Genomic DNA, 12,343 nt, shown 5'->3' with positions numbered 1-12,343 from the left:
GTCGGGAAAGATTTCCAGGTTCAACAAAGTATCCTGATCCCCAGCTTGGGGATTGAAGATGTTGAGTGTAATCTGCCTACATTGGTGAGGGCTTCTGGTCAGCTTTGTCTTGCCGGTCCATGATTGAAGGTTCCCCCGACCCAGGCCGGTTGCCCACGATGAAAATGGTAGCTTACATAGCAGCCGTGTGTGCGCGAATCTAGATATTTCCGATTCAAAGTAAAGGTGATGTAAAGAAGAGCAACGCAATGCTCTAGCTGGGACTGCAGCGACTGGTGATGTGTGTGGAAAGGATTCTGAGTTTGAGATACGCAGTTGTAGACTGGCGAGTCGTTCAGTCAATAGCCACTTGGATGGAAGGCTGCAGACAAAGACGGAATGAAGCGGGGCAGTGGAGTTGGAGGAGTTGGAGGACTTGGAGAGGCAGCGACATGGAGCATTTGTGGAAGGAGCTCACTACCTGCCTTCCCTCCTACCTGCCTAGCAGGGCACAAACTACGGAGTACAGTGCTACATCATTGCGTCTTGGTGGTCGTGTGCAGTCAGTCAGTTTTGACGACAACAGACATGGATGCTCTAACACGCATGTCAGCGCGACGAGAAAATCCAACTTGGCCTTGTTCCCCAAATTGGAATGCTAACTGTGTCTTTTCTGCGTACATGCTTTGCCACCCGAAGTTGCCATTGACCGACTACCTAGACATGACGCTACAGTCCTTGACGAATAGCGGACACCCGATGCAATGCGACGCGCGATGCAATATGATGCATGCGACCTAAACAACCCAAATTGCCTGCAGATGACAAGTTGGGATCTATCATGTTCCCTCTTCCGTATAAATGTTTTTTCTGTTTCATATGCCCGTCCACCTTGCTTTTTTTTTTTTTTTCCTTTTTGGATTTCCTTATTCACACATGGAGGAATGTAGTTGGTTGAAAGTTGCGGAATAATAGGGAGAGTGACGTGTATTGTGTATGAGCACCGTACTAAACCTCTCTGTACTTGATAAGTGACGGCGGAAGGTGAGTTAAGATAAGCTGCATAAGTGCGCACGCCGACTTTAAACTTTGACTGAGATGTCGGGGGTTTGGCTCGATGGCCCCGAATGCGGTTGTCGTCCAGGCGCCAGCGGCATACGCAAGACTTTATTCATGTTCGACTTCGTCGCCTACCACCAGGCACCTACCTACCTACCTAGGTAGGTACCTAGGTAAGTAAGTAAGTACCTAGGTACTTAGGTAAGTATAAGGTAACCGGGTAAGTAGAGGTACTACTCCGTACTAAAGGTCAGAAAGACGTGCCGACTTTGAACAGCAAACTGGAATGGTTGCCATTTCCTAGTTTGTTCACTTGCATCATTCAACGAAGGTCAAGCCGCAGCAAAAAGTGGGCTGGGGATCGGGTATGGCTTTCCTGGTCCCTGGCTTCAATGGAGGTTGAGACAACTGCCACCATTGCATGGAGCTGGAATATACATTATTGGTCCATTGAAGGGAAACAAATCGCCCAGCCACACATGGACTGGTAGACTGGTGGCAGGACGGCTCATCAGCATCTCTGCGACAAGAGCGACGAGACTTGAATTAGCTTTCGCATTGCTGATTAGACATCATCCATCATGGCTATTCGAATTTCGGACCCAACAATTGACATGTAGCTCCGTTTCTATACTCAGTCCCCGTCCCTTCCTGATCTGGCATTCTAGCCAGCTTTACCCATTCTCACGTGGCGCAACGAGGTTGCATTGGGCCTTGTGGCTATTTCATTCGCTCTTGAAGTGAGGGGATTCGTTCTTGACCTTCCGACTCGTCTCTCCAACGGTCGCTCCGCACCACCATTTCGACTAGCATCACACACTTGGTCAAGTGCGCCGTCGACCGTCGGCAAGGTAGACAGGCGTGACACCACCTGACCAATGCCGAGACTGCAGTTCTTGGGCTGGCAGTTCAAGTTCATCCTTCAGATTCCATGTGCCGGCGCCATTGACTTTCCCGTCAATTCCCACGACTTCCAAAGCTCTCGACTCAGTCATATGATACCAATCTCGTGACAATAAATATTCATTTAGTCCGCCGCTTCTTATTGTTTGCACTTACTATAGCATCATTCTGAGCGCATTTGTTTGCTGCCTGTTCACGGACAATATACTTCCCTTCTATTGGACCTTTCCTCAAGTGCCGTTTCGACGCATCCCCAAATCAGGTCCTGGTTTCGTCAGTCCGTCCTGTTTTTACGAGCTACATTATAATGTAGTCAGCGTTATGGATCAAGATTCACCACCAAGATCCAACAACGATAAAACACCAGCAGACAAGGCAACACATACGAATATCGATGAACCCAAATACGAAGCTCGGGTTCGCCCCGAAACTCCACAAGACTGTGCCATCGGAGATTCTGATGAGGATGACGAAGAACTGGTTGAAATTCAACGAACAATGACCCAGACTCGGATAATGAGGCAGAAGTCTCCTGAAGAACTGCGCAAAAAAGTCATTCCTTTCCACTGGGCTCCGATGCTTTCTCCTCTTTCACCTGCCGATATAGACGCATGCGAAACTCTCGAGAATGCTACAATGCCAGACCAACTCCGGCATTCCAACAGAGAACAGGTATTGACAGGCCCTGCTCCTGCTTTCCAGCGAACACTCTTATTCTTAGTCTCTATTTAACATGGCCCAGATCGAGTATCGTCTCAGGAAATGCGGAAGCCTCTGCATGGGCTTGTTCAACACCTATCGACCGCGCGATGCGAAAGACTGGTGGATTCAGACAATGCCTCATGCTCGCCCAGTCGAGACTGGCAGGCAAGACGGGTCCAAACGAGTCATGTTTGCTCATATCATTGCCACGTTGGGCAAGCATCCCGTCGTTACAGATGATGATGAACAGTGTCCTCCGAATTGGAGAGACTCAGCAGCTTCTCAAAGCTCAACTTTAGGTCACCAAACATCAGGTAGAACGATATGTATCCACTCCTTCTCAGTATGCCCTGAGGTTCAAGGTATCGGGATAGGCAAAGCCGCCATGAAGGCCTATATTCAGATGATGAACGAATCTGGGGTGGCCGATCGTATCGCTCTCGTTTGCAACGAGGTCAGCATAGTAGGCCCTTTTATCAGCTTCAGGTAGTAACTTACTCATGCTCCTAGTCCCTCACTGGCTTCTTTACTCGCGTCGGTTTCCAGAAAGCTGGAAAGAGTCAACTAAGCCCTGCTGGCCCCGGATTGTACAACATGGTAAGTTTTAGGAGATTTGTATTCTTTAATGTCGTAATTCTGAACATTCTGTTGTTCGCAGGTATTGGAGCTTCCAGGTCCCAAAGCTCTTTTTCGTTTGCTTCAAGACTTAAAGCCGCGCTAGCCCGTAGACACGACACACGTTCAAAGAGTGGAAATGCTCTTCTGTGTAGCAAATTCAAATACTTTATAACGTTCATTGATCGGCCTTGGTGTGGTGCTGAATTCATTCCTGCCATGCGATCCTCGATTATCTCAACTGCAGCCAGGGGACCGGATCTACGTGCCAAACAAAGCTAGGTGACGTTTTCAGAACTAACGACACGTAATTACCTAGGTATCCATACTCAACCTGAAGTGAATGAATCTAGATAACAAGCTCTTCTACAAAGATCCTACGGTAGGTTGGTGAAGTGCGGCCCATTATTTATTGTACCTAGACACCCGCATAAACGCCATCACATATCCAATCTCCCCGTCTTTTGTTTTTTTTTTTTAAAAAAAAAAAATTGATTTTTGGTTTTAGCTCCCGGACATCCACATATAGCAACGATTTCTTTATCTAATCGGTAGCCTTGTACTTCTGGCGGTACTCCTCGGTCCGCTTGATGTCGTCGTCAGAAGCGAAGCTTTTCATACCCGCGATAATATCATCCAACGTGAGGATAGCAAAGATCGGAATACCATACTCCTTTCTCAGCTCGCCAATAGCGCTAGGTCCAGGCTTGGAGTCGTCGCCATCTGCGGCAGGCAGCTTCTCCTTGCGGTCGAGGGCAACAACGATGCCCGCGACAATACCACCCTCCTTTCTGATCTTGTCAATGGCTTCTCTCTTTGCAGTACCAGCAGTGATAACATCATCCACAATGAGTATTTTCTTGCCCTTGAGAGAGGCGCCGACAATGTTGCCGCCCTCACCATGGTCCTTGGCTTCCTTTCTGTCGAAGGAGTAGGAGACCGTGTCCAAATTCTGGGGGGAAATCTCACCCAGCTTAATGGTGATGGCAGAGCAGAGAGGGATTCCCTTGTATGCGGGGCCAAAGATAATGTCAAAGTCTAGGCCGGCATTTTGCTGAGCGTCAATAATAGTCTTGGCAAAGGCGGACGAAATAGCACCGGCGAGACGAGCAGTGTGGAATTCTCCAGCATTAAAGAAGTAAGGGGATATTCTCTTGGACTTAAGCTCGAAGCTTCCGAACTTCAGGACGCCGCCTTCGATGGCTGCCTTGAGGAACTCTTGCTTGTAGGACGCAAGTTGGCCAGACATGTTGGTTTTGTGGTTGAGAAAGAAACAAGTGGTTAGTGGGTTCAGGAACAGACTACTTGAGTCGACTGACAGGGCAGCTCAATGCGGTATAACAGCCGTCTAAGAAAGAAAAAGGGATTTTTGCAAAATTAGAAATGTATTATGTTTGGGCATGTGTCAAGGATAAAGAGATTTAAAGGATTTACGCTTACGAGTCTGTCGAATGACCCCCAAACCCATGGAGAATTCCCGTCGAGTTTTTTGGTGGGGTGTGTCGCCGCGGGGCAGAGCGCTAATCAAGTCACCATGCACGCACCATTGGAACCTTCTCTGAGCTGGTGTCAGTGCAAGTACCCACCACTAAATTTTCGCAGGCGCGAGACATTTCCCCCTCCCGCTGGTGTAATCTTATCGATAGACCCTCTTTTGCCGGGACTCCACCCACTTGTGTGCGAAGAAAAAAAAATTGTTTGACCGCCTTGCATATGGGGTGGTTTGCATCTGCCATCCTGAGTACTCGGCCACCATCGAGTCCAGAGACGTTTCTACAACACTAGCAGTCGCTCTCGAGAGTCTCCGATTGCCCAAGATGAAGACGACGTGGAAGGATATTCCCCCGGTCCCGACCCAGCAGGAGTTTTTAGACATTGTGTTGAGTCGAACCCAACGAAAACTGCCAACTCAGATTCGTGCGGGTTTCAAGATTAGCAGAATTCGAGGTGAGGAAGGATTGGCTTTCCGCGCAACTATCCATCCATCAATTATAAGTTTGTCGCTAACAGTTCGAATCAGCCTTCTACACCCGAAAGGTCAAGTTCTCCCAGGAAACATTCTCCGAAAAGTTCGGCGCCATCCTCGAGAGTTTCCCGCGATTGCAGGATATCCATCCGTTCCACAAGGATTTGCTCAACACGCTCTACGATGCCGACCACTTCCGCATTGCGCTCGGTCAGCTCTCCACCGCAAAGCACTTGATCGAGACCATTTCCAGAGACTATGTCCGTCTGCTCAAGTATGGCCAGTCTCTCTTCCAGTGCAAGCAGCTCAAGAGGGCCGCGCTTGGTCGCATGGCCACCATCTGCAAGCGCCTCAAAGATCCGCTCCTGTATCTCGATCAGGTGCGGCAGCATCTTGGCCGTTTGCCTTCCATCGACCCTAATACTCGAACTCTGCTTATTTGCGGTTATCCCAATGTGGGCAAGTCCAGCTTCTTGAAGAGCATTACCCGTGCCGACGTTGACGTACAGCCTTATGCTTTCACGACCAAAAGTTTGTTTGTGGGACACTTTGATTACAAATATTTGAGGTTCCAGGCTATCGATACTCCTGGTATCTTGGACCATCCCCTAGAGGAGATGAACACCATTGAAATGCAGAGTATTACTGCCATTGCACATCTGCGATCCGCCATCCTGTACTTTATGGATCTATCCGAGCAGTGTGGCTACACTGTCCAGGCACAAATTCAGTTGTTCAAGAGTATCAAGCCTCTCTTCTCCAACAAGCTGGTCTTCCTCGTCGTGAACAAGATCGACGTCACTCGACCTGAGGATCTCAGCCCCGAGCTGCAGGAGGAGCTGCAAGGCCTGATGAAAGCTGGAGAGATTGAGATGCTCCAGCTTTCTTGCAACACCCAGGAAGGCGTGCAGGAAGTCAAGAACGCCGCCTGTGAGCGCCTCATTGCCGAGCGAGTCAACCAAAAGCTGAAGGCTGGAACAAACAACAGTGGAAACATTGGCGGTCGTCTGGCCGACGTCATGTCCCGTATTCACGTTGCCCAGCCCATGGGTGGCCAGTCTCTGGAGACGTTTATTCCCGAAGGAATCAAGAACTTGAAGAAGTATGAGAAGGAGGATCCGGAGCGCCGCAAGCTGGCCAGAGACGTCGAGGCTGAGAATGGTGGTGCCGGCGTCTTCAACGTCGACATGCGCGCAGACTACCTCCTTGAGAATCCTGAGTGGAAGTACGACAAGATTCCCGAGATCTTTGACGGCAAGAACGTCTACGACTTTATCGATCCTGACATTGAAGCCAAGCTTGCCGCTCTGGAAGAAGAAGAAGAGAAGCTCGAGCAGGAAGGCTACTACGATTCCGACGAGGAGATTGACGACGACGAAGAGGCCGAGGTCTTGCGAAAAGCCGAGCTCATCCGCGAGAAGCAGCAGCTCATCCGCAACGAAGCCCGCATGAAGAAGCGTCTCAAGAACCAGGCCATTATCCCCCGCAGCAAGACCAAGAAGTCCTTCTCCCAGCTCGAAGACGCCCTCGATCAGCTGGGCGTCGACACCAGAAACCTCGCCGACCGCGCACAACCCAAGGACGTCCGCCGCGGACGCTCCATGTCTCGCAGCCGCTTGGGCACCGAAGACGCCGACTCCATGGATGTCGATTCCAAGCCCCGCGACCGCCTGCGCTCTCGTGCTCGCTCCATGAGCAGAGCGCCCACCACCAACCGCCGCGAGGACGGTGTCCAGGACGAACTGACGAGGTCAAAGGCCGAGAGAATCGCCAAGCTCAACCAGAAGAGAATGAACAGGATGGCTCGACAGGGCGAAGCCGACAGACACACCACCGTTTCTCTAGAAAAGCATCTCGTAAGTCGTAACTCTCATTCTTTTCTTGTTTTCAATTTACAGAATCATCATCTGACTTTTTTTTTTTTTTAGTTCTCTGGCAAGCGTGGCATCGGCAAGACTGGTCGACGATAAACTTCAACCAAAAACGGGACATGAGTAGAAATGCTGTTTTTGTTCTCTATTTGAAGATACTTAATTTTCGGATTATTATCAATGTCTGCTCCGGAGTTGGGCGTATTTTGTTTTGTCGGATTGGATGGAACTGGCTCAGTTGAAGGGGTAGTAAAAACGAAGATGTGGGAAACGAGGCGCCTGTGGTGATGCTGTGTAGAGCGCACGCGGAAATCAGTCAAAAGTTGCTTTCCATTAAATAGTGTAGATGGCATAAACATGACGACATGACTAGGTTTCAAGAGCACACTCTAGCTCGGTTCCAAGTATGATGTGAAGCGCAGAATTTTTGTGGCAAGGTGTGCTCAACAGACGCGGGGCCAAGTCACACGAACATCAACTACAATGCGTCATGTGCCAGTAATCTTGGCTTCGCCATTCTTTTGCCCGAAATAACAAATCTCATCAATGTAGCCAACTTTTAAAAAGAAAAGAAGAAAGATTAAGAGAAACATGTTTCTTTGCCGCTATTTCAAGCACATTTGCATAAAAAGAACAGATGTTACCCAGACAACGCAATCCTCTACCATACGTAGCTCTAAAAACAACATCCTGCCCTGCCTAAACTACCATCTTCTGAATTTGTATATTTCAACCGGTAAATCTGTTTTGTTTCTACTCTTCGGCGGCAACACTGAGGCCCTCTCTCAGGCCCTCAACCTTAAGCTCCTCGCCGGCGCAGCGGCGATAAATGTCCTTGACGTCGTCGGTTGTCGTCTCAAAGTGGCTAGTTGCATCATAGCTCTTGGAGATGAAGAGGTTGTCTTTCTTGCCATCTTCAAGGGGTTCATAGATGGGGATCGGCGGGCCCTGGGAAATTACTTGTTAGCGGCAAAAAGACATCGCAGTAATGATCTCATTTCTTTGGCGAGATTGTGCAAAAAGCTCGCAGGGTTATGAACCAGGGGGCAGGAGACAACGGCTCAATAGTAAAATTAGGGGGCACTTGCCATGAATTGCTCTTCAATCTTGCCCAAGCGCTCTAGACCAGGCTGCAGCTCGAGGTGGTGGTTGGCAGATGTCTCGGCAATGGTAGACACGATGGCGATCCAGTAGCCCTTGGGGCAGACATTGTGGGCCGATGACACGCAAGCAATGTAGATGTCTACAGAATATTTGTTAGTGGCATTTTCACCTTGTTGTGCGTTGCTTGGAAGAAAAGGTCTTACCATTCTTGCGACCAACTTGGGACTGGGGAATAATCAACTGAGCTGAGTCGCTGTCGTTGGTTCCGGCCAAGGGGTGCTTGAGAATGCAGATAGCTCGCAGGACATGGCCAACAATCTTGGTCTTGTTGGGGAAGTATGATGGGTCGCCGAGAATCAACTTGGCCTTGGTCTCAAACTTCATGTCCTCAGCACCAGTCTTCATGGTAGCCTTGATACCAGAAGCCTTGTCGCCATCGTAAAGCAGCTCGTCCACATTGGTGTTGAGCATGTAAGTGCCGCCGTAGATGGCCGAGAGGCGAGCGAAGCCCTGAGGCAGTTCGCCAAGACCGTAGAGAGGGTAAATGTAAGGAGACTTTCCGTATCTAGCAACGGAGTTGCCATACAGACGAATTCGCTCAATAGCCTCGGGCGCCTGTCCCTTGGCAGTGATGTAGTCATCGGTAAGGTACAAAGCCATGGCGTGTCCGATGAAGTCCTTGGTGGTAGTCTCGAGACCGAACTTATCATAGACCTCCTTCATAGTACAGGTATTGAAGTCCAATCCTACCCATATGTTAGCGTATGTATGCCACTGGGCATCAATACTGGATTCAAGGGCGAATACACACCCTTGTGAGTAGCTGGGTCCTTGAGATTGAAGGTGCCAACCCACTCAATGAAGGACTTCATGCGTCGCTTCTCAAAGATGCCCATGAGAGGGGACTTGAGAGCTTCACCAGCATCAGAGGGTACCTTGGCAACAGTGGCTTTGTTGACAGCACCTTGCTGAACGTAGCTGCCGGCAACCTGCTTGAACTCGAGATATCGGGTAACATCAGTGGAGACGAGAATGTTGGTCAACTCTCCAGAAGACATGAGGAACTTGGGAACAAGGTCAATGTTCCAGTCGTTGAGTCGGCCGTATTTCGTCCACGGCTCCTCGCCAGCCTTGAAGTTTCCATACTTCTTGAAGAGCTATACGTGATGTACACTGTCAGAGACGAAAGGTTCAGGGGCGGCGGCAGCAAGTGAATTGGGGAGAGTGTGTACCGTCTCGAGGTTCACCGACGCGGCTTCACTGTGGACAAAGATTGCTTAGCAGTTTTACTCGTATGTCGTTTGCCAGTGGCCTTGATTAAGGGCACACGCACGCCCCATGACGGAAAGAATGTGGGCAAGAGGGAAAACATACCCGCCATAGTGGTCGTTGCGGTCAATATGTAGGACCTTCTTGCCCTTGACGCTCAGCACACTAACGAGAACAGCAACCTGGTCAGTTCACGCTCCTGTCCACCCCGAATAGTCCACAAACATGTCTGGCTTACCCAGAGAGAATGCATTCGGTCAAGCCTAGCAAGAAAATCAGTTGGACTGCTCAGCCAGACAAGGCACAAAGCTCCCTGCAGATCGACAGCAACTGCCGAAACGCAGGTGGAACTTTACTCTGTCAAGCTTCAAAACTCACCAGTGCCCAGCACAATGACATCGTACTCCTTTGCAATCTCATCCATGGCGACGGTCTGAGTATCCGCTGCGTAGTCTTCTGTTCGTTTTCGTCTCTGGTCTGGGAGCCGTGGTGATAATGAAAGTTGAAAAGAGCTGGCTCGGTTGGATCTGGGTGGAGGGGTTGCAAGCGGCGGGGTTGGGCGAGGAGAGAGAGCGAAACCAAGCGTCGGTGAGGTGTGGGGAATTTCAAGCCATTAATCGATTGCCATGCCATCCAGACAAGCGGTCTTCGTCTGTTCAATCTCGTCTGGGATCCATCCGTAATAAAGAGCGGTGATGGGTGATGAGGCGGAAAATTAACCGCGGCTTGACGTGTCATATTCCTGGGCCAACGAGCGCCGGCAAATTGGCCAAAGTCCAATGTGACGATGAAGACAGCTTCCTTAAGTACCTAGGTAGGAAGTAATAGTAGTAGCAGTATTTACATGTGTAGACATACCGCCATACCACAACTAGTTACCTAGTACCTGGGTAGTTCAGCCCACTGCCTAATAACAGACGCAAGCTCCCGAAGATATTAACCTTTAGCATATGACGTGCAATATGTTGTGCTCTGTGCTCCGTACTCCCGTGAACCGTCGCACCCAGTACGGAGTACGCGGCGCACTCAGGCCACCACCATCAAGACCACGGTATAAGACAACATGGTGTCTTCGATTCCCGGTATATCTTAGTTTTACAGGTGTCGTTCTAAATGTACACGCGACCAGGCAAGCCCCTGGCTACCTACCCGCCAAAATTACTACTTTGCCCGGAATCACAGTGTCTGGACATGGCTGCGACGTCTTGTTCCTTCACCGGCTGAGTTCCTTGTCGGCCTTGACGGGCTCCTGCTCTGCACCCTTCTCCTTCGCCCAGGCATCCTCGACAGCAACCTCTTCCTCATACGCTGAGGGCTTGTACACCTGGCCGTCCTCACCGTGCATGTCAATCTCGGGATCTGACATGGCCACATCGACGGCGTCCTGCCAAGTGTAATATCGTTCCGTGAGGGCATGCTTGATGGCTCGCATGGTTTTCATGACCTGCATAGAGAAGACAGTTATCAGTACACGACTCGAACAAATCATGGTGTCCAGGGATAGAATTCAACAGGAAAAAAGGTCAAGACTCCCAGACAGTAGCATACCTCTTCGTCTCGTGCCTCGATTTCCCGGTCACCAAAGCCAAACTTGCCCCTTGCCAGCTCCGCCTTGGAGGTCGCAAGCATGTTCCTCTCCTTGCAGCACACCCACCAGAGAGAATGTAAATCTTCCCACGACTTCTTTCGAAGCTCTTCCACTGTCCATGCTCTTCCGTGCTCCTCGGTTTCCTTGGGCGACCACAGCGCCTTTCCGGATTCCGGGAAGAAACCCCAGAGCCCGTGGTTCTCATCAACCGCTACTTTTGGTTTAAAGTCTCGTGGCTTCGGTAGAGGTATGTCAGACATGGAAAGATGTTCTCGAGGCCCTGATCCATACAGGCTGCTGACGCCTCGGTTCTTGTTGTTGTCCTTCGTCTTGCGCTTGCATTGCTGGGCCGTTGTCGAGAATGTAGCCGCCCGGGACGAGGCAAAATGCGAGCCAATTCGTGATAAGCAGCCGACAGATGGCCGCAAAGCACTGGAGCTGGCCATTTTGTGAAGGAAGTTAGATGGAGATGACAATGGCCGTCGACGATGGCCGTCGAATAATGCCCTGTTCAACCAAAGCTACAAAATTCGGCATGCGACTCGCCCAGACGCCACTTGATTGGATATACCAATCCAGGGTGCTTGCTGAGTCAGCCCAGTCTCGTGCGTCCTACCCTGGACACACTCAATGAATGTGTAGTGCAAATGAACTGGTTACAACCTTGATTCGATGGTTTAGTCGGTAGCATGTAGTTTGTAGGGTATCCTTTCTTAGATGCCACTTGATGGTTTTTGTGTTCGATCGTGTCAGTCTTTATTCTCTGTGCAGACATTTTGAAATAACCTTGCTTGTTGGATGAACTAAAGTGCTCTCCAGGTCGAGTACGCCGAATCAGCAGCAATGATATCCCTGCGCAATTCTCAAAGGGGACCTGGTTCCTATGGAGGAACAGATGAGAAAAGACAGACGACAAACACCATCCAAAAGTACCAGGGTCCAAGAGGAACAGTACATCACGACCATAGCATCAAACATCACACAGGGGGTATTCGTAAGTAGTTAACGCCGCTTAAGTCTCCCACCAATGAAAATTCCAAAACCTAGCTACCCTGTAGGGGCAACATGCCTTCCCCGAGCATCATCTTCCCAAACCACAGCGACGACAATTCCATGCCAGGCGCCGGAGCACCATTAGCACAGAATAAAAGTTTACCGAGCCTATGCAAGGAATTGTGCGTTGAGAACGGTTCCCTGGCAGGCGTCAAGCTACATGAGTTGAGTGGTAGCGTAGCCCTTGCGTGTCCATATCCAATTTCATCGCCATGCATTGAAGTGCATCGAACG

At 50.0% G+C, this 12,343-nt stretch overlaps 5 protein-coding genes across 5 annotated transcripts; 2 read left to right on the top strand and 3 right to left on the bottom strand.

Moving 5' to 3' along the window:
* Positions 1 to 2,262: 2,262 nt before the first annotated feature.
* On the top strand, positions 2,263 to 3,364 carry MAA_06526 (GCN5-related N-acetyltransferase (GNAT) domain protein; the record flags this gene model as incomplete). The annotated part of the gene is made up of 4 exons (XM_007824524.1): positions 2,263 to 2,613; positions 2,663 to 3,097; positions 3,154 to 3,240; positions 3,302 to 3,364. 4 exons carry the CDS (start codon positions 2,263 to 2,265, stop codon positions 3,362 to 3,364), a joined length of 936 nt encoding a protein of 311 aa, XP_007822715.1.
* A 438-nt stretch (positions 3,365 to 3,802) lies between these two features.
* On the bottom strand, positions 3,803 to 4,507 carry MAA_06527 (Orotate phosphoribosyltransferase; the record flags this gene model as incomplete). The annotated part of the gene is made up of 1 exon (XM_007824525.1): positions 3,803 to 4,507. One exon carries the CDS (start codon positions 4,505 to 4,507, stop codon positions 3,803 to 3,805), a length of 705 nt encoding a protein of 234 aa, XP_007822716.1.
* A 568-nt stretch (positions 4,508 to 5,075) lies between these two features.
* Positions 5,076 to 7,194, top strand: MAA_06528 (nucleolar GTP-binding protein; the record flags this gene model as incomplete). The annotated part of the gene is made up of 3 exons (XM_007824526.1): positions 5,076 to 5,205; positions 5,279 to 7,080; positions 7,153 to 7,194. 3 exons carry the CDS (start codon positions 5,076 to 5,078, stop codon positions 7,192 to 7,194), a joined length of 1,974 nt encoding a protein of 657 aa, XP_007822717.1.
* Positions 7,195 to 7,848: 654 nt separating this feature from the next.
* MAA_06529 (gdp dissociation inhibitor) lies at positions 7,849 to 9,892 on the bottom strand (the record flags this gene model as incomplete). Its single annotated transcript, XM_007824527.2, has 8 exons — positions 7,849 to 8,054; positions 8,180 to 8,338; positions 8,403 to 8,945; positions 9,011 to 9,356; positions 9,432 to 9,459; positions 9,574 to 9,633; positions 9,707 to 9,731; positions 9,847 to 9,892. The coding sequence occupies 8 exons, from the start codon at positions 9,890 to 9,892 to the stop codon at positions 7,849 to 7,851; spliced, it is 1,413 nt and encodes a 470-aa protein (XP_007822718.2).
* Positions 9,893 to 10,681: 789 nt separating this feature from the next.
* MAA_06530 (50S ribosomal protein L4) lies at positions 10,682 to 11,502 on the bottom strand (the record flags this gene model as incomplete). The annotated part of the gene is made up of 2 exons (XM_007824528.1): positions 10,682 to 10,912; positions 11,017 to 11,502. 2 exons carry the CDS (start codon positions 11,500 to 11,502, stop codon positions 10,682 to 10,684), a joined length of 717 nt encoding a protein of 238 aa, XP_007822719.1.
* Between the last annotated feature and the right edge of the window lie 841 nt (positions 11,503 to 12,343).

Source organism: Metarhizium robertsii (assembly GCF_000187425.2).
Source record: "Metarhizium robertsii ARSEF 23 chromosome Unknown MAA_Scf_6, whole genome shotgun sequence".
NCBI classification, from domain to species: domain Eukaryota; kingdom Fungi; phylum Ascomycota; class Sordariomycetes; order Hypocreales; family Clavicipitaceae; genus Metarhizium; species Metarhizium robertsii.
Note: the sequence above shows the minus strand (reverse complement) of the source record. Positions and strands in the feature narration are given on the sequence as shown.